The sequence below is a fragment of the Pipistrellus hanaki genome, assembly GCF_964339955.1.
Source record: "Pipistrellus hanaki genome assembly, chromosome: 11".
NCBI classification, from domain to species: Eukaryota; Metazoa; Chordata; class Mammalia; order Chiroptera; family Vespertilionidae; genus Pipistrellus; species Pipistrellus hanaki.
Window position 1 is genome coordinate 56,390,324 of NC_140513.1, and position 26,833 is coordinate 56,417,156.

The 26,833-nt window shown below is 45.7% G+C and overlaps 5 protein-coding genes and 1 pseudogene across 6 annotated transcripts; all 6 read left to right on the plus strand.

Annotated features, from left to right (window-relative positions):
- Window positions 1-330: 330 nt before the first annotated feature.
- Window positions 331-1,747, plus strand: LOC311629742 (interferon omega-1-like). Its single transcript, XM_084898131.1, has one exon. It carries the CDS (start codon window positions 531-533, stop codon window positions 1,101-1,103), a length of 573 nt encoding a protein of 190 aa, XP_084754257.1. The 5' UTR covers window positions 331-530; the 3' UTR covers window positions 1,104-1,747.
- A 1,487-nt stretch (window positions 1,748-3,234) lies between these two features.
- On the plus strand, window positions 3,235-6,426 carry LOC311629737 (interferon omega-2-like). The gene has a single exon (XM_084898126.1). It carries the CDS (start codon window positions 4,901-4,903, stop codon window positions 5,540-5,542), a length of 642 nt encoding a protein of 213 aa, XP_084754252.1. The 5' UTR covers window positions 3,235-4,900; the 3' UTR covers window positions 5,543-6,426.
- Window positions 6,427-9,184: 2,758 nt separating this feature from the next.
- On the plus strand, window positions 9,185-10,713 carry LOC311629741 (interferon omega-1-like). The gene has a single exon (XM_084898130.1). The coding sequence runs from the start codon at window positions 9,201-9,203 to the stop codon at window positions 9,771-9,773; it is 573 nt and encodes a 190-aa protein (XP_084754256.1). The 5' UTR covers window positions 9,185-9,200; the 3' UTR covers window positions 9,774-10,713.
- A 2,263-nt stretch (window positions 10,714-12,976) lies between these two features.
- LOC311629738 (interferon omega-2-like) lies at window positions 12,977-15,128 on the plus strand. The gene is made up of 2 exons (XM_084898127.1): window positions 12,977-14,366; window positions 14,881-15,128. Exon 1 carries the CDS (start codon window positions 13,653-13,655, stop codon window positions 14,247-14,249), a length of 597 nt encoding a protein of 198 aa, XP_084754253.1. The 5' UTR covers window positions 12,977-13,652; the 3' UTR covers window positions 14,250-14,366; window positions 14,881-15,128.
- Window positions 15,129-17,705: 2,577 nt separating this feature from the next.
- On the plus strand, window positions 17,706-18,230 carry LOC311630225 (interferon omega-1-like; the record flags this gene model as incomplete). Its single annotated transcript, XM_084899099.1, has 1 exon — window positions 17,706-18,230. One exon carries the CDS (start codon window positions 17,706-17,708, stop codon window positions 18,228-18,230), a length of 525 nt encoding a protein of 174 aa, XP_084755225.1.
- A 5,007-nt stretch (window positions 18,231-23,237) lies between these two features.
- On the plus strand, window positions 23,238-24,038 carry LOC311630673 (interferon omega-2-like; annotated as a pseudogene). Its single transcript has one exon. The product of its transcript is annotated as an interferon omega-2-like (transcript).
- The last annotated feature ends 2,795 nt before the right edge of the window (window positions 24,039-26,833 follow it).

Below are 26,833 nucleotides of genomic sequence, written 5' to 3' on the forward strand. Positions count from 1 at the left end.
TGCCCCCTGGCTGCCAGCTGGGGAACCGCGCTTCCTAGGTCTCCAAGGGAAGGTGCTGCTCATGGGGTCCCCAATCACCCTGGGGGTATCTTTTCCTAAAACAAGCCCTCCTCCCCAAAGCAGCCTGCACGCAAGTGCACCAATGTCCAAGCTCCCTTTTCCAAAACGCAGCCCTTCCCAACACACAGCCTGTGCTAAAAAGCAGCCTTTTCGCCGAAAAGTAGTCTGAATCGAAACTCACCCATTTAAAGTCCCGTTTTCCAGATCCTAGCCCCGCACACAACACACCCTGCCTGCAAAAGGAGCCTTCACCAAAACGCACCCGTCTTCAGGCACAGCTTTGCAAAACGCAGGATGGAAGGCTGCTCCCTGAGTATTAAAGCAGCAGAGAGTCCCTGGGTAGGAACTTCCTTGGCTGAGACCAGACTGACAGCAGAACAAGGCTACCAAGAAGGCTTTTTAGAAACGCCCCCTTGCGGCCGGCTAGAGAATCGCGCTTCCAGGGAACCCAAGAAGATCACTTGCTGCTCATGGGCCTGACTCTAGCCCTGCCATTCCCAATGGCCCAGATCTCTGTGTGGCTGGTGGCAGGGGCCATGCTCTGCTCCAGCCCTGCTGGCTCTCTGGAGGGGAACACACTTTGGATCCAGAGAGCAGACAACCTGAGAGTCTTCAATCTTTTGAGGCAACTGCAAAGGACCCCCCCTCACTTATGCCTGGGTGATAGAAACAACTTCACATTTCCCTGGAACAGGGGGACCATCTCCCAGATGAACAAGACAGAATGCACCTGTCTGCACCATCAGATGCACCATCATATGTTCACCCTCTTCAGTGCACAGTGCAGCCTTGCTGCATGGGACCACACCCTCCTATCCCAGCTCCTCTCCAGCCTTCACCAAGGCCTGGAGCACATGGAGCAGCTGGAGCACCTGGAGCACCTGGAGGAGAGGGAAGGAGAAGATCAGGCATGTTCCACGGTGGTAATTCTCCTGCGGAAGTATTTCCAAAGAATCCATAACTACCTGAGAGGGAAGAACTACAGCGCCTGTGCCTGGGAGGTGGTTAGAATGGAAATGACACTTCGCGTTGCAATCATGTAACAATCCTCAAAGCAAAGTCAACACACTCAGTATTAAGTTCTGTGGTGACTCTCTCTCTTCAACTGCATCCTTTGCTGAGCCCCCAAAAAATCTCTATGCACATCCCTGCACCAGCTGAGAAATACCTGACTCCAAAATAACTCCGAGGAGTCATTATAAAAATATATTGTACATCATTCTTTACAAAACTATGTTTAGAGAGAGGTACATGAGCTGCTTTCTTAAATAAATAATTTTATCACATTTTTTTTCTTTTACTGTTCAATTTTTTGGGACAGTGGTGATGGAGGGTGGAGGGACTATTGGCAGTATCCAGCTATAAATTCCAATCTTTTTTTAATGATAAGATTCTTCAGGATAATGTTTGGTTAAAGACATTTGCCAGTTAAGTTCACAGTGGCTCTTGTAACTGATCAACAGAACCCTATTCGTACGTTGGTTGGTCATTGGAGAACTTTAGCGTGCTTCTGTAGAAGAGCACAATGCAAGCATTTCTGATCAGAAGACTCTTATGTCTGGCTCTTGTGTAAACCATGTTTGTAGGTCATGGCACCTTCTATTTGGAAACTTTGCCTTACTGAACACGTGTTGCCAAATTTCTCTGGGAACTTGATTCTATTCTACCCAGTTGTAGAGAAAAAAATGAGGGTAGATCACCTGCGATGTTTCCAAGCCCAGGACTGTCCTGGGCAATGTCACTGATGCTCCCAGCAGTGGGGCTGAACCTATCTCAGGTGATGCGCTAAGTGCAAAGAGGTGAGAAGCAGACTCTGATCTGGTGATCATGGAACAGGACACAGAGCCCACTTAGGAGCAGGAAGGACATGGAAGTCAGCTGGGGCTTGAGAACTGGGCAGAACAGAGACAGATAAAGCCTGGACTGGAAGAGACAGGCCATCAGGAGAGGAACAAGGGGAAGGGCCTGCACTGAGTCACCTGTATCTGCACATCATTCTGGTTGCCAGGGGGACAAGATGGAAGTGGATGCTGAGAGCAGAGCTTTCCCACAGAGATGGGGCCAACAGCAGTGTCCCCAGCACAGGGGACTCTGACCCCACAGCGGCCTGCTGGGGATTGGAGGGACCACGGTTACTTCAGAGGCAGCAACAAACTTGTTCCAACTGTCAGAAAAATTCTACTCTTTAAAACTACGGAAAGGGAATGCTGTCTACTTATCTTTAGAACTTGAAGTCATTCTGTAGACTCAGACCACACTGGTGATGTCATACAGAACCATAGACAGCCATCCACTGGCATTTGAAATGGAACTTGGAATCCCTTGTCACCCCACCTTCCCTCCTCAGTGCTCTCGTGCTGTGACCCCTCCTTGGTTTATAAATCCCATGTCCAATTCTATCCTTGTCTTTGAATGGGCTCTTCCAAACCAGCAGTATCTTAAACTCCTTAATGGTTTGACTTTGGATTCTTGGTACCTTCCAAAGAGTTCATTGCTCCAGATTTATACTGCATAATAGTTATATAAACAAGTTTAATGCAAATAGAATTACTGGGAAGGTTGAATTCACCATTTCAAAGATCTTAAAACAGTAGTTGGGCTATAGTTAGCATGCAATAAAATTTTATCATTTACTGTATAATATCAATATAACTATTATTTAGATTAAGAGCACAATCTGTTAGGGTCATCTGTTTCCATTTCTCTCAAATTCACAATGCTCAAGGCAATCTTCCAGCAGCTGAGAGGATTTATTAACCAGATGGAGCAGGGACATCAGGTTCATATCTACTAGGCAGTAGGGAGGGTCCTGCTCCAGCAGGGGGTGGCATGGTGGCCAGTTTTCTGAGAGTTGGTTGCTGTGAGTCTTCCCTTCAGTCCTCACAGCTGATCCCATGAGCATTAAATGACATGGCTGGTCACTGGCCCAGGAGATCCTGTTCTTGGAGCCTCTGGCAGTCAGCCCATCCATGAGTTGGTGTAGCTCAGGGCTGGCTCCATCCTCCTTCTGTCTCAGGACCAGGAACCCCGTGTGGCTGCAGCCAATTCTGCCAACTTACACTTTGTCCTCTTGTCATCAGAAGTCACTTCTCTTCTTTCTCTTCTATGACACGCAGAATTCTATCTGTTTCATTTTTGCCCACAAACCACTGCCGATTTTGCTTTCTAGGAAAGTTGAAATGACACATAAAAAGTCTGACGTCATGATAATTATAGAGGAAAATGGTGAAGTCTCATTGACTTTCCTTACTTCCCTTTATATGAACCTCAGGATGAAGTAAAAATCATGTCAGAGGAACAACACACACTGTGCCCAGGAAACCACTCTGTAATGACTATGTGGTCATTTACATGTAAAATGAAGCACCATGCATAATTAGGGATTGAAGACTGTTTCTCCCTGACTTAGCAGCCTGAGCCTCACTGCCCTGCATCCTGAGCATGAGACAGAGGGAGGAACAGAGAAGCCCAATAGAAACACACAGACTGAATGAGCAGCTGAAGTTCACCAGTTTCTGTTCTACAAGTTTCTACTGAGAGACGTTGTCATTGAATCTCCGTGCCCAGCTCAGAATTTCTGAGCTTAATGTGTTCAATAATTTAAAAGAGAATTCAATAATAAAGTTGCATTTCCCAAATAAAAATTATTGGCCTACTGAAGATCAATGATTGCAAATAGATAACAAATGCGTCCACCCACTTAGAGAAAATGAACGTTTGCTGTCAGCGTTTAGGACTGTGGATACCACTGACACCTGGGTCCTGGCTCAGGAGAGGGGCAGGTCACATATACACTCCAGGGAAGCAGCAGGAAGCTGACCCTTCATTTTCTAAAAAAAAAAAAAAAAACAAGCCCATCCATATGGGGAGGTTTCTAAGGACCTCAGAATGTGGTGAGCCTGCCCTCAGGGGGAGTTCAGGAGAGTTATAGGTGAGGACACTGTCACTCCAGAGGCAAAGGGTTATAGAGCTGATCTCAGCCTCTGGAATGGGGTGGTGCTGGGAAAATATTACTACCTTGTTATGAGAATCTCCACACCTACAGCCACCAGCAAAGAACCCACTTCCTGCTGGGGGTATTGGCACAGCCTGAGGAGCACTAACAACCAGTGACAAATGCTGGAAAGGAAATGGCAGTGTCTACAGAAGTGCTGACCCAGTGGCCCCCGTGAAGCATAGCCACATGGCCCTGCAGGAATAGGTTCTAGAAGAGAGACATCCCTGAAATGCAGTCACTGAAAACCTCAGCCTCTGCAGGGAGCACAACAGTAAATAACACTCAGTCTTTGGTTCTTAAGAGCTTATGTCCTACGTGTGGTCCAGCAAGGACCTGACAAAACACACAAGCCCACACGGATTAGGGAGTCGGATCCCCTGTGCAAAGTAAGGAGAGTGACGTGGTGCCAAGACTGACACATCTAACATCTGTTGGGAACCCTCACCGGTTTGGCTCATTGGATAGAACGTCGGTCTGTGCTGAAATGTCCCAGATTCAATTAGGGTCAAGAGAATGTACTTTGATTGTGGGCACATCCACAGTGGCAGGTGTGCAGGAGGCAGTTGATGGTTGTTTGTCTCTCACCAAAGTTTCTAACTCTCTGTCCCTCTCCCTTCCTCTCTGAAAAAAAAAAAATCAATAAAATACATTTTAAAAAATAAAATTTATTGGGAATTTAAAATAGAAAATAATATTTTAGAATGATGACATCTTCTTAGACTACCTAAAGGAAAATAAAAAAGGAAGTGAAAAGGGAAAGAAATGTTTAGAAAATGGAAATTGTGGTGTTCCCTATTTAAGGGCCCTGCCTAGAAAGAAGGTCACTGCAGAACTTCTGGCCCAATGTTGTTCACCAGACACCCAGCTCAGCCAGGCCAGCAGCACCCTCCTCTGCCCATGGCCCTCCTGCTCTCTCTGCTCACGGCCCTGGTGCTGCTCAGCTCTAGCCCCGCTGGAGCTCTGGGCTGCGACCTGCTTGAGGACCACGTCCTGCTCAGCAGGGAGAACTTAGTGCTTCTGAGAGAAATGAATACCATCTCCCCTCTCTTCTGTCTGAAGGACAGACAGCACTTCCGATTCCCCCTGGCAGCGGTGGATGGCAGCCAGGCCAAGAAGGCCCAGGCCCTCTCTGTGCTCCACCAGATGCTCCAGCAGATCTCCAACCTCCTGTCCACAGAGAACGCCTCTGTCTCCTGGAACACGACCCTTGTGGACCAGCTGCGCACAGGACTCCATCGGCAGCTGGAAGACCTGGACACCTGTTGGGCGCGGGAGATGGGAGAGGAGGGACCTGCCCTGGCCACGCAGGGCCCCACCCTGGCCTTGAAGAGGTACTTCCAGGGCATCCATCTCTACCTGAAGGAGAAGCAATACAGTGACTGCGCCTGGGAAGTTGTCAGAGTGGAAATCATGAGGTCCTTCTCCTTAACAAGAGCCTTGCAGGAAAGGTTGAGAAATAAGGATGGAGATCTGGGGTCACCCTGAGAGGATTCTCGCTGATGAATGTGCCACCTCAGCTTTGGCCATAGGTCCTTGGTCATGGGCAATGGCTCTTCTACCTGCTTCAGTCACACAACTTATTGAACTTTACTCAGCAAATCTGTTGTCAGAGTCTTAAGGAAGAAAATGTTACCTACCAATAGTTCCAGATAGGTTACTGCCTGAATGGTTATTTATTTAATTTATTTATTTATTTATTTATTTATTTATTTATTTATTTATTCTTATCATATTTATGTACTTATATAACCAATATTTGTTCTTACCTTGTATTAAAATTTACAAAGCATGTAAATTTTTAAATTTATTAAATTTGCGTTTTATTTATTAATTTGTTACCAAAGAAAACTTCCTGAGTTTTTTACTTCTGAAAACCTAAGTTCTTATTGGTTGATTCTATCTCAAAACAGCACTCTCTTTTTAAGTCCTTTACAACAGTCCCCCACTCCTCTGGAAGTGTCTATGGAAAGCTGGAAACCCATAGAATTGAGAAGAGCCCTGGAAAACAAGGAAGATGTTCGGTTTTTATGTCAGAATTGTAACGGGTTTCTATTCGGTCAGCAAGAGGAGAGGGTAGGGCTATCTGGGAGGAGTCTGTAGAGCGAAGTGGAAAGGCTATAGGGTGTTTGTTGGCTGATATTGGCATCTGGTCCTCCTACCACAGCCTCCCAGTCCTGCTCCACTGGAAGGATTCACTCCCTTCCCGCCTCAGCCTCGCTGCCTCTGGCTCTGGAGTGGTTTCTGCTTCCAGGTGTCTCATCAGCAGAAAAGCCAAAGGGAGAGAGCAGCTATGGAGTGGCAGCTCTAAGCTGTTCAAAAACGCTTCCAGACGGTTGTGCTTCTAGGAGTGTGCTGATGGAGGTCTCTGGGCCCTGGACAAATGCCAATGGTACAGTGATGGCAGTGAAGGGAATCAGCAAATTCCCATAACTGGGTGTGCTGTGTGAGTATCTCAGAGAGCAGGGAGAGAGACCAATTTGGGAGGATTTCTTGAACCTGTTCCTCAAATGACCTTGCCAATGCTTCAGTTCACTTGTCAATAAATTGTTGGTAAAACTGTAATACATTTTTATCCTTAATCTTTCTCTCCTCTACTCCTCTACTTCATGGACCAGTTTAGGAGAGAAACTTGCAGCATTGCCTATCACCTTTCCAACATTAGGATTCTTGCTACTTGCTTTGCAGATTTAATGGAAGTCAACTGTGTCACTCTTATGTTACAAATAGGTTGTTTGGCCATGTGAGTTCTGCTGATTTAAACTGGGACCACCTGGGCTACTGAGTTTATGCTTCTCTACCTCCAGGTACATGTTAAGGCAAAATTCTGGGTGACCGGTGGTTGTCCTAGCCATATTGACACATGTAGTTAACCATCACAACCACTGTCCCTGAAAAATGATGCTCCCATTCTCAGTAGCCTCTTTGTTCCTGTGAGGAGTGAAATTCCTTCAATGTTTTTTTTTTTTTTTATTTTGTTTTGTTTTGTTTTTTTCTTTTAAAAATATATTTCATTGATTTTCCACATAGAGGAAGGAAGAGGGATAGAGAGCTACAATAGAAACGTCGATGAGAGAGAAACATAGACCAGCTGCCTCCTGCACAACCCCTGCCGGGGATGTGCCCACAACCAATGTGCATGCCCTTGACCAGAATCGAACCTGGGACCCTTCAGTCTGCAGACCGATGCCCTTTCCACTGAGCCAAATCAGTTAGGGAACCAATTTGTACTTTTACAGACTCATTCAAGGTGAGGTTCTGTGAAGACATTTCAGTAAAGTGAAATTAAAGAAAAATGATTCATCATTGCACATAGTTATAAGAAACTATCCAACATGGCAATCCTCCCAACTGAAAACAAGTAATCCCTTTTATTAAAAAAAAAAAAAAATCTTAAATAAATCACTTGTACTGATTTCAGAGAGGAAGGTGGAGGGAGAGAGAGATAGAAATATCAATGATCTGAGAGAATCACTGATTGGCTGCCTCCTGCAAACCCCGCCCAGGGATCTAGCTGCAACCAGGCCCTGTGCCCAGACCAGGAATGAAACCAGGACTTCCTGCTTCAGAGGCTGATGCTCCAGCGCTGAGCCAGGCAGGCCAGGCTGAACACAGTCACCCTGAAAATATTAAGTGTTTGCTTCCTTTCCAGCCAAGACAGTAAAATCACATTAAATACTTGTTTTGGTACAAATAAAATACAGTTGAAATAAAGTGCAAGTTTCACACATGGAGTTTTGATAGCCTGAATGTAAAAAATAAGAACATTTTCAATTTTTAATTAATACTTAGGTAATATTCAATATATAAGTATTTTTAAAATTCGGAAAGAAGAATGTCTTCAGATTAAAATACTTTAAATTTCATGTGGATATTTAAATATTTTTTAAAGTTTAAGAGAATGGGTAAATTAATGTTTCTACGATTCAAATATATTCAAAAATTTACAGCGATATTTATTTAAGACTAAAGTTTTCAACTATTTTAAAAGTTTAATTAAGTGATGCTTTCATACAAAATATTTTAATATTAGGCTTCGTATTAATATTTGATACTTAATTTTAAAATACTTTAATATTTTGAGTAGCATCAGGAAAAGCCATTTTTAATGCTCTCACTTTCCAGTATTGTTTAACTTTCCTTGGGGCTCTCCAATGAGGTGACCTGCAAACATTACCCCAAAGCACCACAGACCAAAGGAGCCGCCCCTCCCGCCCGGCGCCCCGCTGGGCCTCCCCACCGCCCCAGCTCCGAATCTGGGCCCATCTCCCACACAAAGCGCCCAATTCCGCACCAACACCCCCCCCCCCCCCCCCCCCACACACACACACACACGCTCCGGTCCCGCCTCTGGCCCCTCAGCAAAGGGCCTCGCTGGAGCTTCCAGCAAAAGGAGAGTCCGGGCTCAGGGAGGCGCAGCCCAGGCCGGGCTCCGGGGCTCCTCAGGGCGAGGCCGCGGGGGGCACGGGCAGAGCTCCATCCCAACAGGGGCGGCCCCGCTGGAGGCTCTGCTTCCCCCTGGGAGCTGCTCACAGGGCTCTGCGGGCGGCCAGCGCCTCTGCTCCAGACACACTGACTTTCCTCCCCAAACTCAGGGGCACAGAGGCCCCCCCGCGTGCCCCCTGGCTGCCAGCTGGGGAACCGCGCTTCCTAGGTCTCCAAGGAAGGTGCTGCTCATGGGGTCCCCAATCACCCTGGGGGTATCTTTTCCTAAAACAAGCCCTCCTCCCCAAAGCAGCCTGCACCCAAGTGCACCAATATCCAAGCTTCCTTTTCCAAAAAGCAGCCCTTCCCAAACACAGCCTGTGCTAAAAAGCAGCCTTTTCGCCGAAAAGTAGTCTGAATCGAAACTCACCCATTTCAAGCCCCGTTTTCCAAATCCTAGCCCCGCACACATCACAGCCTGCGTCCAAAAGGAGCCTTTCCCCCAAAAGGAGCCTTCACCAAAACGCACCCGTCTTCAGGCACAGCTTTGCAAAACGCAGGATGGAAGGCTGCTCCCTGAGTATTAAAGCAGCAGAGAGTCCCTGGGTAGGAACTTCCTTGGCTGAGACCAGACTGACAGCAAAACAAGGCTCTCAAGAAGGCTTTTTAGAATCGCCCCCTTGCGGCCGGCTAGAGAATCGCGCTTCCAGGGAAGCTGCTCATGGGCCAGACACTCCCCCTGCCATTCCCAATGGCCCAGATCTCTGTGTGGCTGGTGGCAGGGGCCATGCTCTGCTCCAGCCCTGCTGGCTCTCTGGAGGGGAACACACTTTGGATCCAGAGAGCAGACAACCTGAGAGTCTTCAATCTTTTGAGGCAACTGCAAAGGACCCCCCCTCACTTATGCCTGGGTGATAGAAACAACTTCACATTTCCCTGGAATAGGGGGACCATCTCCCAGATGAACAAGACAGAATGCACCTGTCTGCACCATCAGATGCTCCTACAGATGTTCACCCTCTTCAGTGCACAGTGCAGCCTTGCTGCATGGGACCACACCCTCCTATCCCAGCTCCTCTCCAGCCTTCACCAAGGCCTGGAGCACATGGAGCAGCTGGAGCACCTGGAGCACCTGGAGGAGAGGGAAGGAGAAGATCAGGCATGTTCCACGGTGGTAATTCTCCTGCGGAAGTATTTCCAAAGAATCCATAACTACCTGAGAGGGAAGAACTACAGTGCCTGTGCCTGGGAGGTGGTTAGAATGGAAATGACACTTCGCATTGCAATCATGTAACAATCCTCAAAGCAAAGTCAACACACTCAGTATTAAGTTCTGTGGTGACTCTCTCTCTTCAACTGCATCCTTTGCTGAGCCCCCAAAAAATCTCTATGCACATCCCTGCACCAGCTGAGAAATACCTGACTCCAAAATAACTCCGAGGAGTCATTATAAAAATATATTGTACATCATTCTTTACAAAACTATGTTTAGAGAGAGGTACATGAGCTGCTTTCTTAAATAAATAATTTTATCACATTTTTTTTCTTTTACTGTTCAATTTTTTGGGACAGTGGTGATGGAGGGTGGAGGGACTATTGGCAGTATCCAGCTATAAATTCCAATCTTTTTTTAATGATAAGATTCTTCAGGATAATGTTTGGTTAAAGACATTTGCCAGTTAAGTTCACAGTGGCTCTTGTAACTGATTAACAGAACCCTATTCGCACGTTGCTTGGTCATTGGAGAACTTTAGCGTGCTTCTGTAGAAGAGCACAATGCAAGCATTTCTGATCAGAAGACTCTTATGTCTGGCTCTTGTGTAAACCATGTTTGTAGGTCATGGCACCTTCTATTTGGAAACTTTGCCTTACTGAACACGTGTTGCCAAATTTCTCTGGGAACTTGATTCCATTCTACCCAGTTGTAGAGAAGAAAATGAGGGTAGATCACATGCGATGTTTCCAAGCCCAGGACTGTCCTGGGCAATGTCACTGATGCTCCCAGCAGTGGGGCTGAACCTATCTCAGGTGATGCGCTAAGTGCAAAGAGGTGAGAAGCAGACTCTGATCTGGTGTTCATGGAACAGGACACAGAGCACACCTAGAAGCAGGAAGGAGATGGAAGTCAGCAAGGGCTTGAGCACTGGGCAGAACAGAGACAGGTAAAGCCTGGACTGGAACAGGCAGGCCCTCAGGAGGGGAACAAAAGGAAGGGCCTGAAGTGAGTCACCTGTATCTGCACATCATTCTGGTTGCCAGGGGGACAAGATGGAAGTGGATGCTGAGAGCAGAGCTCTCCCACAGAGACGGGGCCAACAGCAATGTCCGCAGCACAGGAGACTCTGACCCACAGCGGCCTGCTGGGGATTGGAGGGACCACGGTTACTTCAGAGGCAGCAACAAACTTGTTCCAACTGTCAGAAAAATTCTACTCTTTAAAACTACGGAAAAGGAATGTTGTCTACTTTTCCTTAGAACTTGAAGTCATTCTGTAGACTCATACCACACTGGAGATGTCATACAGAACCATAGGCACATATCCACTGGCATTTGAAATGGAACTTGGAATCTCTTGTCATCCCACCTTCCATGCTTAGTGTCTCATGGCGTGGCCCCTCCTTGTTTCATAAATCCCATGTCCAATTCTATCCCTGTCTTTGAATGGGCTCTTCCAAACCAGCAGTATCTTAAACTCCTTAATGGTTTGACTTTGGATTCTTGGTACCTTCCAAAGAATTCATTGCTCCAGATTTATACTGCATAATAGTTATATAAACAAGTTTAATGCAAATAGGATTACTGGGAAGATTGAATTCACCATTTGAAAGATCTGAGAACAGTAGTGGGGCTATAGTTAGCATGCAATAAAATTTTATCATTTACTGTAAAATATCAATATAACTATTATTTAGATTAAGAGCACAATCTGTTAGGGTCATCTGTTTCCATTTCTCTCAAATCCAGAATACTCAAGGCAATCTTCCAGCAGCTGAGAGGATTTATTAACCAGATGGAGCAGGGACATCAGGTTAATATCCACTAGGCAGCGGGGAGGGTCCTGCTCCAGCAGGGGGGATCGTGGTCCCCAGTCTTCTGAGAGTTGGTTGCTGAGACTCTCCCCTTCTATCCTCAGAGCTGATCCCATGAGCATTAAATGACAGGAAAGTGATGTGGCTGGTCACTGGCCCAGGAGATCCTGTTCTTGGAGCCTCTGGCAGAGGCAGCCCATCCCTGAGTTGGTGTAGCTCAGGGCTGGCTCCATCCTCCCTCTGCCTCAGCACCAGGAACCCCGAGTGGCTGCAGCCAATTCTGCCAACTTTCACTTTGTCCTCTTGTCATCAGAAGTCACTTCCTTTCTTTCTCTTCTATGACACGCAGAATTCTATCAGTTTCATTTTTGCCCACAAACAACTGCCGATTTTGCTTTCTAGGAAAGTTGAAATGAGAAATAAAAAGTCTGACGTCATGGTAATTATAGAGGAAAATAGTGAAGTCTCTTTGACTTTCCTTACTTCCCTATATATGAACCTCAGGATGAAGTAAAAATCATGTCAGAGGAGCAACACAGACTATGCCCAGGAAACCACTCTGTAATGACTATGTGGTCATTTACATGTAAAATGAAGCACCATGCATAATTAGGGATCCAGGACTTTTTCTCCCTGACTTAGCAGCCTGAGACTCACTGCCCTGCATCCTGAGCATGAGACAGAGGGAGGAACAGAAAAGCCCAATAGAAACACACAGACTGAATGAGCAGCTGAAGTTCAACAGTTTCTGTTCTACAAGTTTCTACTGAGAGATGGCGTCATTAAATCTCCGTGCCCAGCTCAGAATTTCTGAGCTTAATGTGTTCAATCATTTAAAAAGAGAATTCAATAATAAAGCTGCACTTGCCAAAATAAATTATTGGCCCACTGAAGAACAATGATTGAAAATGGATAACTAATGTCTATACCCACTTAGAGAAAACAAAGATTGCCTATCAGGATTTAGGGCTGTGGACACCACTGACACCTGGGTCCTGGCTCAGGAGAGGAGCAGGTCACCATCGAGAACAAGGGTCCTTCACACACAACCTCCCATGGAAGCAGCAGGATGCTGACCCATCATTTGACACAAAGACACAAGCCCTTTGGCCTGTGGAGAATTCTAAGGACCTCAGGATGGGGCGAGCCTGCCCTCAGGGGGAGTCCAGGAGAGTTATAGGTGAGGACACTGTCACCCAAGAGGCAAAGGGTTACTAGAGCTGTTCTCAGTGTCTGGAACGGGGTGGTGCTGGGGAAATATCACCATCTTGTGATGAGAATCTCCACCCCTATATCCACCAGCAAAGGACCTCGGATTCTGCTGGGGGTATATTGGCAGAGCCTGAGGAGCACTGACAACCAGTAACAAACGCTCGAAAGGAAATGGCAATGTCTACGGAAGTCCTGACCCAGTGGCCCCCGTGAAGCATAGCCACATGGCTCTGCTGGAATGGGTTCTAGAAGAGAGACATCCCTGAAAAGCACTCACTGAAAACCTCAGCCTCTGCAGGGAGCACAACAGTAAATAACACTCCGCCTTTGGTTGCAAAGAGCTTCTGTCGTACATGTGGTCAAGCAAGGACCTGACAAAACACACACGCCCACACAGATGAGGGAGCCAGACCCCCTGTGCAAAGGAAGGAGGGCAACATGGTGCCCAGACTGACACAACTAAAGTTTGTTGGGAGCCCTGTCTGGTTTGGCTCGGTGGATAGAGCGTTGGTCTGCGGACTGAAAGCTCCCGGGTTCGATTCCAGTCAAGAGCATGTACCTTGGTTGTGGGCACATCCCCAGTGGGAGGTGTGAAGGAGGCAGTGTATCAATGCTTGTCTCCACGATGTTTCTAACTCTCTGTCCCTCTCCCTTACTCTCCATAAAAAAATAAAATATATAATCAAAAGTTTGTTGGGAATTTAAAATAGAAAATTAATAGTGCATCATTAATAGTGATGACATCTTTTAAAAAATCCCAAAAGAAAACCAAAAAAAGGAAGTGAAAGGGTAAAGAAATGTTTAGAAAATGAAAATTGTGGTGTTCCCTATTTAAGGGCCCTGCCTAGAAAGAAGGTCACTGCAGAACTTCTGGCCCAAGGTTGTTCACCAGACGCCCAGCTCAGCCAGGCCAGCAGCACCCTCCTCTGCCCATGGCCCTCCTGCTCTCTCTGCTCACGGCCCTGGTGCTGCTCAGCTCTGGCCCCGCTGGAGCTCTGGGCTGTGACCCGCCTCAGCACCACGTCCTGCTCAGGAAGGAGAAATTATTGCTTCTGAGAGAAATGAGCACCATCTCCCCTCTCTTCTGCCTGAAGGACGGACAGCACTTCCGATTCCCCCAGGAAGTGGTGGATGTTAGCCAGGTCCAGAAGGCCCAGGCCCTCTCTGTGCTCCACCAGATGCTCCAGCAGATCTCCAACCTCCTGGCCACAGAGAACTCCTCTGTCCCCTGGAACATGACCCTCGTGGATCTGCTGCGCACAGGACTCCATCGGCAGCTGAAAGACCTGGACACCTGTTGGGCGCCGGAGATGGAAGAGGAGGGACCTGCCCTGGCCACGCAGGGCCCCACCCCACACAGGGCCTTGAACAGGTACTTCAAGGGCATCCATCTCTACCTGAAGGGGAAGCAATACAGTGCCTGCGCCTGGGAAGTTGTCAGCGTGGAAATCCTGAAGTCCTTCTCCTCAACAATAATAGCCTTGGAGGAAAGGCTCAGAAATGAGGATGGAGACGTGGGGTCGCCTTGAAAGGATTCTCGCTGATGAATGTGCCACCTCACCTTTGCCCATAGGTTTTTGATCAGGGGCAAGAGATCTTCTATCTGCTTCAGTCACAGAACTTACTGAACTTTACTCAGCAAATATGTTGTCACATTCTTAAGGAAGAAAATGTTACCTACCAATAGTGCCTGATAGGTTACTGCCTGAATGGTTATTTATTTATTTATTTATTTATTTATTTATTTATTTATTCTTCTTATCATATTTATGTACTTATATAACCAATATTTGTTCTTACCTTGTATTAAAATTTACAAAGCATGTAACTTTTTAAAGTTATTAAATTTGTGTTTTGTTTAACTCATTAAATTGTTACCAAAGAAAACTTCCTGAGTTTTTTACTTCTGAAAACCTACATCCTTATTGGTTGAATCTATCTCAAAACAGCACTCTCTTTTTAAGTCCTTTACAACAGTCCCCCACTCCTCAGGAAGTGCCTATGGAAAGCTGGAAACCCATAGAATTGAGAAGAGCCCTGGAAAACAAGGAAGATGTTCGGTTTTTATGTCAGAATTGTAACGGGTTTCTATTCCGTCAGCAAGAGGAGAGGGTAGGGCTATCTGGGAGGAGTCTGTAGAGCGAATTGGAAAGGATATAGGGTGTTTGTTGGCTGATATTGGCATCTGGTCCTCCTACCACAGCCTCCCAGTCCTGCTCCACTGGAAGGATTCACTCCCTTCCCGTCCCGCCCTGGCTGCCTCTGGCTCTGGAGTGGTTTCTGCTTCCAGGTGTCTCATCAGCAGAAAAGCCAAAGGGAGAGAGCAGCTATGGAGTGGCAGCTCTAAGCTGTTCAAAAACGCCTGCAGACAGTTGTGTTTCTAGGAGTGTGCTGATGGAGGTCTCTGGGCCCTGGACAAATGCCGATGTTACAGTGATGGCAGTGAAGGGAATCAGCAAATTCCCATAACTGGGTGTGCTGTGTGAGTATCTCAGAGAGCAGGGAGAGAGACCAATTTGGGAGGATTTCTTGAACCTGTCCCTCTGAAGACCTGGCAAACACTTCAGTTCACTTGTTAATAAATTGTGGGTAATACTTTAATTCCTTTTTATCCTTTACCTTCCTGCCCTCTACTGCTCTACTCCATGGACCAGTTTATGAAACCTGGACCCTTCAGTCTGCAGGCCAAAGCCCAATTAGTCAGGGCTAAATATTTTTTAAAGTTTAAATGAATGTGTTAATAGTTTTTACATTTCAAATAAATTAAAAATATTACAACGATATTTATTTCATTCTAAAAAATTTAAAAGTTCAATTATTTGCTGTTTTAATATAAAATAGTAAGTTAATATTTTCAGTAGCTTCAGCAGAAGCAGTTTTAATACTCTCACTTTCCCGTTGTTGTTGTTTTTCTTTTCTTTTAACTTTCCTCAGTGACTCTGTAACGTGGTGACCCCAAAGCCCTGAGGAGCCGCCACTCCAGGCCCAGCGCCCAGCTCAGCCCCCAGCGCCCCCAGTGGGCCCTCGCTGTCCCCCAGGAGATCCAGGCTCTGAATCTGGGCACATCTGGCACACAAAGCGCCCCGATTCCGCACAAACCCCCCCACATGCTCTGGACCCGCAGAGAATGGATTCTGGTGACAATGGCCTCACTGGAGCTTCCCGCAAAAGGAAAGCCCCATTTTTAGTTTTTTGAGGAAGCTTCATACTGTTCTCCACAGTGGCTGCACCAGTCTGCATCCCCACCAGCAGTGCACAAGGGTTCCCTTGTCTCTGCATCCTCGCCAGCACTAGTCAGTTTGTTGCTGTGTTGATGATAGCCATTCTGACAGGTGTCAGATGGTACTGCATTGTTGTTTTGATTTGCATCTCTCAGATAATTAGTGACTTTGAGCATGTTTTCATATGACTCTCGGCCTTCCTTCGGTCTTCTTTCGAAAAGATTCTATTTAGGTTCGTTGCCCTTTTTTTTTTTTTTTTTTTTTTTACTGGATCATTTATATTTCTTTTATTAAGTTGTGTAAGTTCCCCGGAGTTCTCGGAGATTAAACCCTTATCAGTGATAACATTTGCAAATATGTTCTCCCATGTAGTGGGCTTTCTTGTTGTTTTGTTGGTTTCTTTTGCTGTGAAAAAGTTTTTTATTTTGATGTAGTCCCATTTGTTTATTTTCCCTTTAGCTTCCATTGCCCTACGGGCAGTATCAGTGAAGAAGTTCCTTCGGCATATGTCTGAGATTTTGCTGCCTGTGGATTCCTCTAGTATTTTTATGGTTTCCCATCTTATGTTTAAGTCCTGTATCCATTTTGAGTTTATTTCTGTGTATGGTGTAAGTTGATGCTCTAGTTTCATTTTTTTCTGTATGTAACTGTCCAATTTTCCCAATACCATTTATTGAAGAGACTGTCTTGACTCCATGTATGTGCACACCTCCTTTGTCAAATATTAATTGAGTGTAGTGGTTTGGGTCAATATCTGGATTCCTCAAAAACCTAAAAATGGAGCTCCCATTTGACCTAGTAATCCCACTTCTAGAAATATATCCCAAGAAACTAGAAACACCAATCAGAAAGGACATATGCACCCCTATGTTCACAGCAGCACAATTCACCATAGCTAAGATTTGGAAACAGCCTAAGTGCCCATTAGCAGATGAATGGATTAAAAAACTGTGGTACATCTACACAATGAAATACTACGCTGCTATAAAAAAGAAGGAACTCTTACAATTTGCAGCAGCATGGATGAACCTGGAGAGCATTATATTAAGTGAAATAAGCCAGGCAATGAAAAAAACAATAACAACAACCACATGATCTCACTCATTTATGGAAAATGAACATTATAACCTGATGAGCAAAAAGATAGATACAGAGGCAGTACAGCACCGAACAGACTGTCAAATTACAGCGGGGAGTGCTGGGGAGAGAGGGAAATAGATCAACCAAAGGACTTGTATGCATGCATATGAGCACAACCAATGGACACAAGACACTGGGCTGGGGGAAGGTTAATGGTGGTGGGGGGAGGAGATATATGTACTAATATATGTATTGCCTAAACAATAAAAATATACATATATTTCCGGGGCGGGGGGTGAGGAAGGAAAGCCCCACGCTCCTGGGGAAGCGCAGCCAAGGCCAGGCTCCGTGCTGGCTTCCTAAGAATAATGTCCGCGGGAGGCGCAGGCTGAGCTCCGTCTGCAGCACCTGCGGCCTCCAAATGGAGACTCTGCCTTCACCATTGAAGCTGCACAAAGTGGCTCTGCGGGGCCCGCCAGCTTCTCTGCGCTCAGACCAGACTGACTGAAAACGAATGTTCAGAGCTCAGCTCTTCACAAAGGCCACGTCACAAAAGGCCTCCTGCGCGCCCTCTGGCGGCCCGCTAGAGAATCACGCTTTCTAGGAATCCCGAGAAGGAAAGTTGCTGCTAATTTTGCCCGCGACTCCCCCTGGCTGTAGCCCCCTGAATCACTGCCATTCCCAATGGCCCACATCTGTCTGTGGCTGGTGGCAGGGGCCATGCTCGGCTCCATCCCTGCTGGCTCTCTTGAGGAGGGCGTACGTTGGCTCAATATAAGAAACAACAAGAAAGTCTTACTTCTTTTGTATCAACTGCAAAGGATCCCCCCTTACAAGTGCCCGGAAAACAGAAACAACTTCAAATTTCCTTGGACTCTGGAGAAAACCCTCCAAATGAAGAAGACACAACGCACCTGTCTTCACCACACGATGCTCACGCATATCTTAACTGTCTTCGCAACAAAGCACAGCTTTGCTGAATGGGACCACGGCCACCTCTCAGAAGTACTGTCCATCCTTCATCGGACCCTGGAGGAGCTGGAGAGCCAGGCGAAAGAGGAAGGAAACAGGCTGGCTTGCGCCAAGGTGAGAAGTCTCGTCGGGAGGTACTTCCAAGGAATCTACCATTACCTGGAAGAGAAGAAATACAGCTCCTGTGGCTGGGAGGTCGTCTTAGTGGAAATGATGAAACGCCTTGGGACAATGTAATAATCCTCAAAGGAAAGTCAACAAATTCAGAATAAATTTCTATGGTGACTGACTCTCTCTCTCTCTCCACTTGCAGTGTTTGCAGAGCCCCCAAACAATCTCCACTCACATTCCTGCACCAGCTGGAAACTACCTGAAACCACAATCAAGGGGTAATGGTAAAAAAAAAGTATTGTACGTCATGAATTTACAAAATTATGTTTAGAGAGAGGTACATGATCTGCCTTCTTAGGTAAACAATTTTATGCCAGAACTAGAGGCCCAGTGCACGAAATTCATGCGCTGGTAGGGTCCCTAGGGGATTGATGCCAACAGCCGGCCGAGAACCTCCTCACTCCCTCCGGATGCCTGTCGCATTTGAGTACCTCATTCCCTCCCTTGGCACTGCTGCCTCGGTGGTCAGGAGGGTGAGGGGGGTGAGTTGGGAGGTTCACCTCCATTCCCCCAGTCAGCTCCGCCTCCTGGTCAAACTCCCAGATGAACTCTCGGTCCAGGGGACAATTTGTGCACTACACTTTTATTATATGGGATATTTTTACTGATCATTTTTTTGGGGAGGGCAGTGATGGAGGAGGGAGGGGCTATCCACTGTTTCTAAAAGGCAAATTTCATTTTATTTTTTTTTTTAATGGAAAGGTTCTTCAGGATAATGTTTGGTTAAATACATTTGCCAGTTAAGTTCAGCATGGCTCTTGTAACTGATCAACAGAAAACGATCCAGACGTTGATCGTTATAGCACTTTATCTTGTGTTTGTAGAAGAGCCCAATGCAAGCATTTCTGATCAGAGGACTCTTATGTCTGGCTCTTGTGTAAACCATGATTGTAGGTCATGGCAACTTCTATTTGGAAACCTTGCCATACTGAACACGTGTTGCCAAATTTCTCTGGGAACTTCATTCTATTCTACCCAGTTGTACAGAAAACAAATTTGGGTAGATCACCTGAGATGTTTCCAATGCCAGGACTGTCCTGGGCAATATCACTGATGCTCCCAGCAGTGGGGCTGAACCTCTCTCAGGTGACGTGCTAAGTGCAAAGAGGTGAGCAGTAGACTCTGATCTGGTGATCATGGAACAGGACACAGAGCACACCTAGGAGCAGGAAGGAGATGGAAGTCAGCAAGGGCTTGAGAACTGGGCAGAACAGAGACAGGTAAAGCCTGGACTGGAAGAGGCAGGCCCTCAGGAGGGGAACAAGGGGAAGGGCCTGCCCTAAGTCACCTGTTTTTGCAGATCATTCTGGTTCCCAGAGGGGGAAGATGAAGTGGATGCTGAGAGCAGAGCTCTCCCACAGAGACTTGGCCAACAGCAGTGTCCCCAGCACAGGGGATTCTGACCCCACAGCGGCCTGCTGGGAATTGGAGGGACCACGGTTACTCCAGAGCCAGTGACAAAGTTGTTTCAATTGTCAGAAAATTCTCTTTAAAGCTATGTAAAAGGAATGTTGTTTACTTTTCCTTAGAACTTGAAGACAGTCAGTTCTGTGGACTCAGACTACACTGGTGATGTCACACAGAACAATTAGACACAAATCCACTGGCATTTAAAGTGGAACTTGGAATCCCTCTCACCCTACCCTCCCTGTTCAGTGCTCTCATGCCATGGTGTCTCCTTGGTTCATAAATCCCATGTCCAATTCTATCCCCGTCCTCTGTTAACAGGCCCTTCAGACAAACGGTTATCTTAAACTTTTTAAGGGTTTGACCTTGGATTCGTGGTACCTTCCAAATAATTCACCACTCCAGATTTATACTGCATAATAGTGGTATTAACAAGTTTAATACAAATAGGATTAGTGAGAAGATTGAATTCACCATTTCAAAGATTTTAGAACAGTGGATAATTTATAGTTAGCATGCAATAAAAATTTTGTTTTAATTATTATTTACATTAAGAGCACACTGTTTTTGTATCATCCAACTCCATTTCTCTCAAATCCACAATGCTCAAGACAATCTTCCAGCAGCTGAGAGGATTTATTAACCAGATGGAGCAGGTACATCAGGTTAATATCCACTAGGCAGCGGGGAGGGTCCTGCTCCAGCAGGGGGTGGCATGGTGGCCAGTCTTCTGAGAGTTGGTTGCTGAGAGTCTCCCCTTCTATCCTCAGAGCTGCTCCCATGAGCATTAAATGACAGGAAAGTGACTCGGCTGGTCACTGGCCCAGGAGATCCTGTTCTTGGAGCCTCTGGCAGAGGCAGCCCATCCCTGAGTTGGTGTAGCTCAGGGCTGGCTCCATCCTCCCTCTGCCTCAGCACCAGACACCTGTGTAGCTGCCGCCAATTCTGCCAACTTACACCTTGTCCTCTTGTCATCAGAAGTCACTTCCCTTCTTTCTCTTCTGTGACAGTCAGAATTCTATTTGTTTCATTTTTGCCCACAAATAACTGTCAATTTTACTTTCTGGGAAAGTTGAAAAGGCAAATAAAAAGTCTGACGTCATGATAATTATAGAGGAAAATGGTGAAGTCCCTTTGTGTTTCTTTACTCCTCATTGCTTGTAATAACCACAGAGTGAAGTAGAAAGCAATGTGTGATTGCCCAGCTGGCCTGGCTCAGTGGCTGAGCATCAATCTGTAAACCAGGAAGTCACGGTCTGGTTTCTGGTCAGGACACGTGCCTAGCTTTGTGGGCTTGATGCCCAGTAGGGGGTGTGCAGGAGGCAGCCCATCAATGACTCTCTCTTATCATTCACGTTTCTGTCTGGCTCTTCCTCACCCTTCCTCTCTAAAATCAATACAAATATATTTTAAAATCTAATATACATATTATTTAAAAAGTAATGCCAGAGGAGCAACACAGACTATGCCCAGGAAACCACTGTAATGACTATGTGGTTATTTACATGTAAAATGAAGCACCATGAATAATTAAGGATTGAAGATTGTTTCTCCCTGACTTAGCAGCCTGAGCCTCACTGCCCTGCATCCTGAGCATGAGACAGAGGGAGGAACAGAGAAGCCCAATAGAAACACACAGACTGAATGAGCAGCTGGAGTTCACCAGTTTGTGTTCTACAACTTTCTACTGAGAGACTTCGGCATTGAATCACCTGTGCCCAGCTCAGAAATTCTGAGGTTAATGTGTTCAATAATTTAAGTAGATACTTGAATAATAAAAACTACACCAGCACAACATAAAAGGAAACTGGACCATCAACTCACACTATACACAAAATAAACTCAAAATGGATAAAAGATTTAAATGTGAAACATGATAACCATAACAATCCTAGAAGAAACCATCGGCGGCAGAACCTCAGACACCTCTCAGAGCAATATGTTTGTGGGTACAACTTCAAGGGCAAAGGATACTAAGGAGAAAATAAACAAATGCGACTACATCAAATTAAAGAGCTCTGCACAGCAAAAGAAACCATCAACACAATGAAAAGGGAGCCCAGTGTGTGGGAGAACATATTTGCCCATGATACATCTGATAAAGCATTACTATCCAAAATTTATAAGGAACTCATACAACTTAACAAAGTGAAGACAAACAATCCAATTAAAAAATGGGCAAAGGACCTAAATAGACACTTCTCCAAACAGGACATACAGATGGCCAAGAAACATATGAAAAGATGCTCAAAGTCACTGATTATCAGAGAGATGCAAATTGAAACAACAATGAGGTATCACCACACATCTGTCAAAATAGCTACCATCAACAAATGGCCAGTGCTGGTGAGGATGTGGAGAAAATGGAACCCTAGTACACTGCTGGTGGAAATGAAGACTCATGTAACCATTGTGGAAAGTAGAATGGAGTTTCCTCAAAAATGGAAATGCCACTTGGTCCAGTGATCCCACTTCTAGGAATATATTCAGACAGAAATACAAAACACCAATCAGGAAGAGTTTATGCACTCCTGTGTTCATAGCGGCACAATTTACAATAGCTCAGATTTGGAAACAGCCCAAGTGCCCATCAGTAGAGGAAGGGATTGAAAAGCCCACTGAAGATCAATGATTGCAATTGCGTAGGTAATGCCTCCACCTACTTAGACAAAACAAACGTTTGCTGTCAGCATTTAGGGCTGTGGGCACCACTGACACCTGGGTCCTGGCTCAGGAGGAGGTCACCACAGAGGACAAAGGTCCTTCACAGGAACACTCCTGGGGGAAGGGTGAGGATCCTGACAGATTCTTTTGCCAACAAAGACACAAGTCCCTGTAATGTTAGGGGATTCTGAAGACCTCAGGATGGGGTGAACCTGCCCTCAGGGAGTGAGTTCACTAGAGTTTGGGCTGAGGACACTGTCACTCCAGAGGCAAAGCGTCATCAGAGCTGATATCATCCGTGGTGCTGGGAAAATATTACTATCTTGTTATGAGAATCTCCACATCTACGCCCACCAGCAAAGAACCCCGATTCCTGCTGGGGGTATTGGCACAAAGATCCGCTGGAGCATCTGGTGGAGGACAGAGATGGCCTGGGCCTTCTGGACCTGGCTGCCACCCACCGTTGCCTGGGGGAATCTGAAGTGCTAACTTCACGGGGAGCCCTAACAACCAGTGACAAATGCCAGAAGGAAATGGCAATGTCTAGAGAAGTCCTGACCTAGTGGCCCCCGGGAAGCATAACCACATGGCCCTGCAGGAATGGGTTCTAGAAGAGAAACAGCCCCGAAACGCAGTCACTAAAAACCTCATACCAGTGGTACATAAAACAGTAAACGAAACTCACTCCTTCGCTCTAAAGAGTTTATTTCCCAACCATGGTTTGCTAAGTGCCTGACAAAGTACACAAACCCACAGAGATGAGGGAGCCTGACTCCCATGTTGCCCAGAGTCAAGGCAAACTTTTACTTCGAATACAAAGAACAATATGTATGCAGTGTATTTATGTACATGAGTATGTACCTATGTGAGTATTTGCACTCCTACCTAGGACACTTTAACTTTTAAACAAAGACGTTTCTCATTTGATTGACACGTATGCACTTAGAAGGCACTTATCAGTAATGTAGATTGATGACATCTTCTTAGACCACCTAAAGGAAATAAAAAAAGGAAGTGAAAGGGGAAAGAAATGCTTAGAAAATGAAAATTGTGGTGTTCCCTATTTAAGGGCCATGCCTAGAAAGAAGGTCACTGCAGAACTTCTGGCCCAAGGTTGTTCACCAGACGCCCAGCTCAGCCAGGCCAGCAGCACCCTCCTCTGCCCATGGCCCTCCTGCTCTCTCTGCTCACGGCCCTGGTGCTGCTCAGCTCTGGCCCCGCTGGAGCTCTGGGCTGTGACCCGCTTGAGGACCACGTCCTGCTCAGCAGGGAGACCTTAGTGCTTCTGAGCCAAATGAGCACCATCTCCCCTCTCTTCTGCCTGAAGGACAGACAGCACTTCCGATTCCCCCGGGCAGCAGTGGATGGCAGCCAGGTCCAGAAGGCCCAGGCCCTCTCTGTGTTCCACCAGATGCTCCAGCAGATCTCCAACCTCCTGGCCACAGAGAACTCCTCTGTCCCCTGGAACACGACCCTCGTGAACCTGATGCGCACAGGACTCCATCAGCAGCTGAAAGACCTGGACACCTGTTGGGCGCGGGAGATGGGAGAGGAGGGACCTGCCCTGGCCACGCAGGGCCCCACCCTGGCCTTGAAGAGGTACTTCCAGGGCATCAGTCTCTACCTGAAGGAGAAGCAATACAGTGACTGTGCCTGGGAAGTTGTCAGAGTGGAAATCCTGAGGTCCTTCTCCTCAACAAGAGCCTTGCAGGAAAGGCTGAGAAATAAGGATGGAGATGTGGGGTCGCCCTGAAAGGATTCTCGCTGATGAATGTGCCACCTCACCCTTGCCCATAGGTCCTGGGTCATGGGCATTGGCTCTCTATTTGCTTCAGTCACAGAACTTATTAAGTTTTAATCAGCAAATCGTTTCGCAGTCCCTAAAAGTTAATGCTGTGATGTTATTTATTTATCTATGTACATATTTATTTATTGTTTCTGAATTTACTATTTATTATTTCATATTATCCTATTGATACATTTACATACCAATAGGTGCCATGACCTTGTATTCAAATGTACAAAACCTGTTTCCTTTTTCTGTTATTAAACTTGCATTTTGCTATATTTATTAAAGCTTATCAAAATAACTCCCTGAGTTCTTTTATTTTGAAAACCTAAGTCATAATTTTTCTACATAGACCGATTTCAACAAACTACGTATCTATTAAGTCCTATAGAATGGTCTCACCACTTGTGAGGAAATGACTATCCAAAGCTGGGAACGCACGGAGTTGGGAAGAGCCCGGGAAAGCATGGGGGTCACTCACGGGTTAAGTCTGAGTTGTAGCTGATTTCCATTCCGTCAGAAGGAGCAGTGGGTAGAAACATCTGAGCGGAGTCACCTAGAGTAGAGTGGGAAAGTTTTACGGTCTTCGTTGGCTGGAAATGAGATCTTCAAAGGTACGCGTGGAAACATCTGAGAAGTGAGATGTGGAGGTTAGCGGTCATTTTCCAACACACCTCACCCTGTGGACTGGACTGTGTCTCCAGATTGACCCTTTTCACAGTGCTGCTTATTGGTTCAAGAAGTGGTTCTGTAGCCAGAGCTTTGGGCTGGATCCTAACTCTAATTTAACAGCAGCGGGACCTTGATAATCAGTGTAAACACTGATGGTCCCATGTCTCCTCTCTTTTAACGAAGGGACAATTACAGTGGTTTTTCATAGGATTTTTGCCCGAATGAAAGAAGAAAATACACACAGAAAGCATAAAGCAGTGCCTGGCGAACACAGTCACCATAGAGGGGTGATCCTCAGGCAGGAGCCCGGTGAGCTGGTTAAGGCCGGGCCTGGAAGGCAACCCGGGGAGGCTGAGAGGCCCTGGCATGATGGGTCTTGCTTCTGTGTTTTGACGCGGGTACTAGTGTCACAGTCCATTCAATGAATGAACATTCCTGTCCTGTTTGCTGGAGATACATGCAATTTCTGTGCAGTACCCTTCTAAAAGGACTCCTGGCAATTAGTAGAAATTGTTGGTCCATTTTGGACCTCCCCAAGCTGAGCGGTGATGGGGTCCAGGCTGATGGTTCAAAGGCAGAAAGGGAAACTCATCCAGTATGTGGAGTTAAAACTGCAGTAAATAATGCCAGCTGTACCGGTTAATAATGCGGATTTTGTAATCAAAGAAAACATGATAATTTCAAGAGAAACATCAAAAGTGCTTGATTCAAAGTAATGTCAATCGCTAGCTACACATTTCCCCGATCTTTCAGGTAATTTGTGGACACCATCCAATAGAACTTTTCTTGTTTTGAGGCAAACCATTCAGAAACCCAATTTCCCACCTCTTCATACATTTTGATGTGCTGCTCAGAAAGTGCATGTGCCATCGATCAGAACAAGTGGTAATCTGAAGGAGCAAGGTATGGTGAATACAGTGGGTGGATTGATACCTCCCAGGTAAGATCTTTTAATATGTCTTTAACTGGTTTTGAAGTGTGTAATGGTGCATCATCATAAGCAAAAGTACTTTGCCATCTTCTGGCCCATTCTGGTCGTTTTACAATAAAAAAAAAGTGGCTCAAATTGTTTATTTGTTATCGGTAGCAATCAGTATTAACAATTTCACCTGGTTTTAGAAGCTCATAACACACCACACCTTCCTGATCCCACCAAACGCAGAGCATTGTCTTCTTTCCGAAGACAATGGAAGTGATTTGGCCTTGCAGTCCATGTTGATGGTTGACCCAGATCAACCCATGACTTTGTGCTTTTGGGATTCTCAAAATAAATCCACTTTCCTCGCCAGTCAGAAAAGTTTTTTGTGCAGTTAAAGCAACATTTTACTGGTGACTTTTTGATGTTCCATTTGTCTTTTGTTTAGCTGATGTGGCACCATTTTTCTTCCTTTAAAACAGCGTTTCTTGACCTGTGGCTCGAGACCCCTTTGGGAGTCAAACGACCCTTTCACCAGGGTCGCTTAAGACCATCGGAAAGCACAGGTATTTACATTACAATTCATAATGGTAGCAAAATTACAGTTATGAAGTAGCAACAAAAATAACTTTATGGTTGGGGGTCACCACAACATGAGGAACTGTATTAAAGGGTCAAGGCATTAGGAAGATTGAGAACCACTGCTTTAAAATCTTTCCCATTGCTTGTAAATGACCATAAGTTTTTGGCTGAGCAACATTTATCTTTCTGCAAGTTGTTTTTGAGTTTGACACGCATCTTCATCCAATAATGCTTGTAATTGTTGGTCTTCAATCTTTTTCGGTTGACCTGGACGTTCTTTGTCTTTCACATAGAAAGCATCACTTTTAAAGCATTTGAACCAGTGTACACAAGTATCTTGAGATGGAGCATGTTCACCACAAACTTCCCTGATCGTATACGATAACTTTCCGAAGTATATAATAACTTTCAGCAGCACTTTTCTTCAAAATAAAGAATGGAAACTTCTTGCAAATGCTTTTTTTTGGGGGGGAGGGGGATGAAATTCTAATTTTTAAGCGTAAAATATATATGATGTTAACATCTTCAGAAAATTTGACATATGAAGTTTTGAAGCTTGCTGTCAATACAACAAAATAGCATACATATCAAAGCACATATATATCAACATATGTGTAACTCCATCTATTGAAAAAAAAA

Coding starts and splice junctions, on each gene's coding strand:
- LOC311629742 (XM_084898131.1), top strand. CDS start 531: ATGGGCCTGACTCTAGCCCTGCCATTCCCAATGGCCCAGATCTCTGTG.
- LOC311629737 (XM_084898126.1), top strand. CDS start 4,901: ATGTTGTTCACCAGACACCCAGCTCAGCCAGGCCAGCAGCACCCTCCT.
- LOC311629741 (XM_084898130.1), top strand. CDS start 9,201: ATGGGCCAGACACTCCCCCTGCCATTCCCAATGGCCCAGATCTCTGTG.
- LOC311629738 (XM_084898127.1), top strand. CDS start 13,653: ATGGCCCTCCTGCTCTCTCTGCTCACGGCCCTGGTGCTGCTCAGCTCT.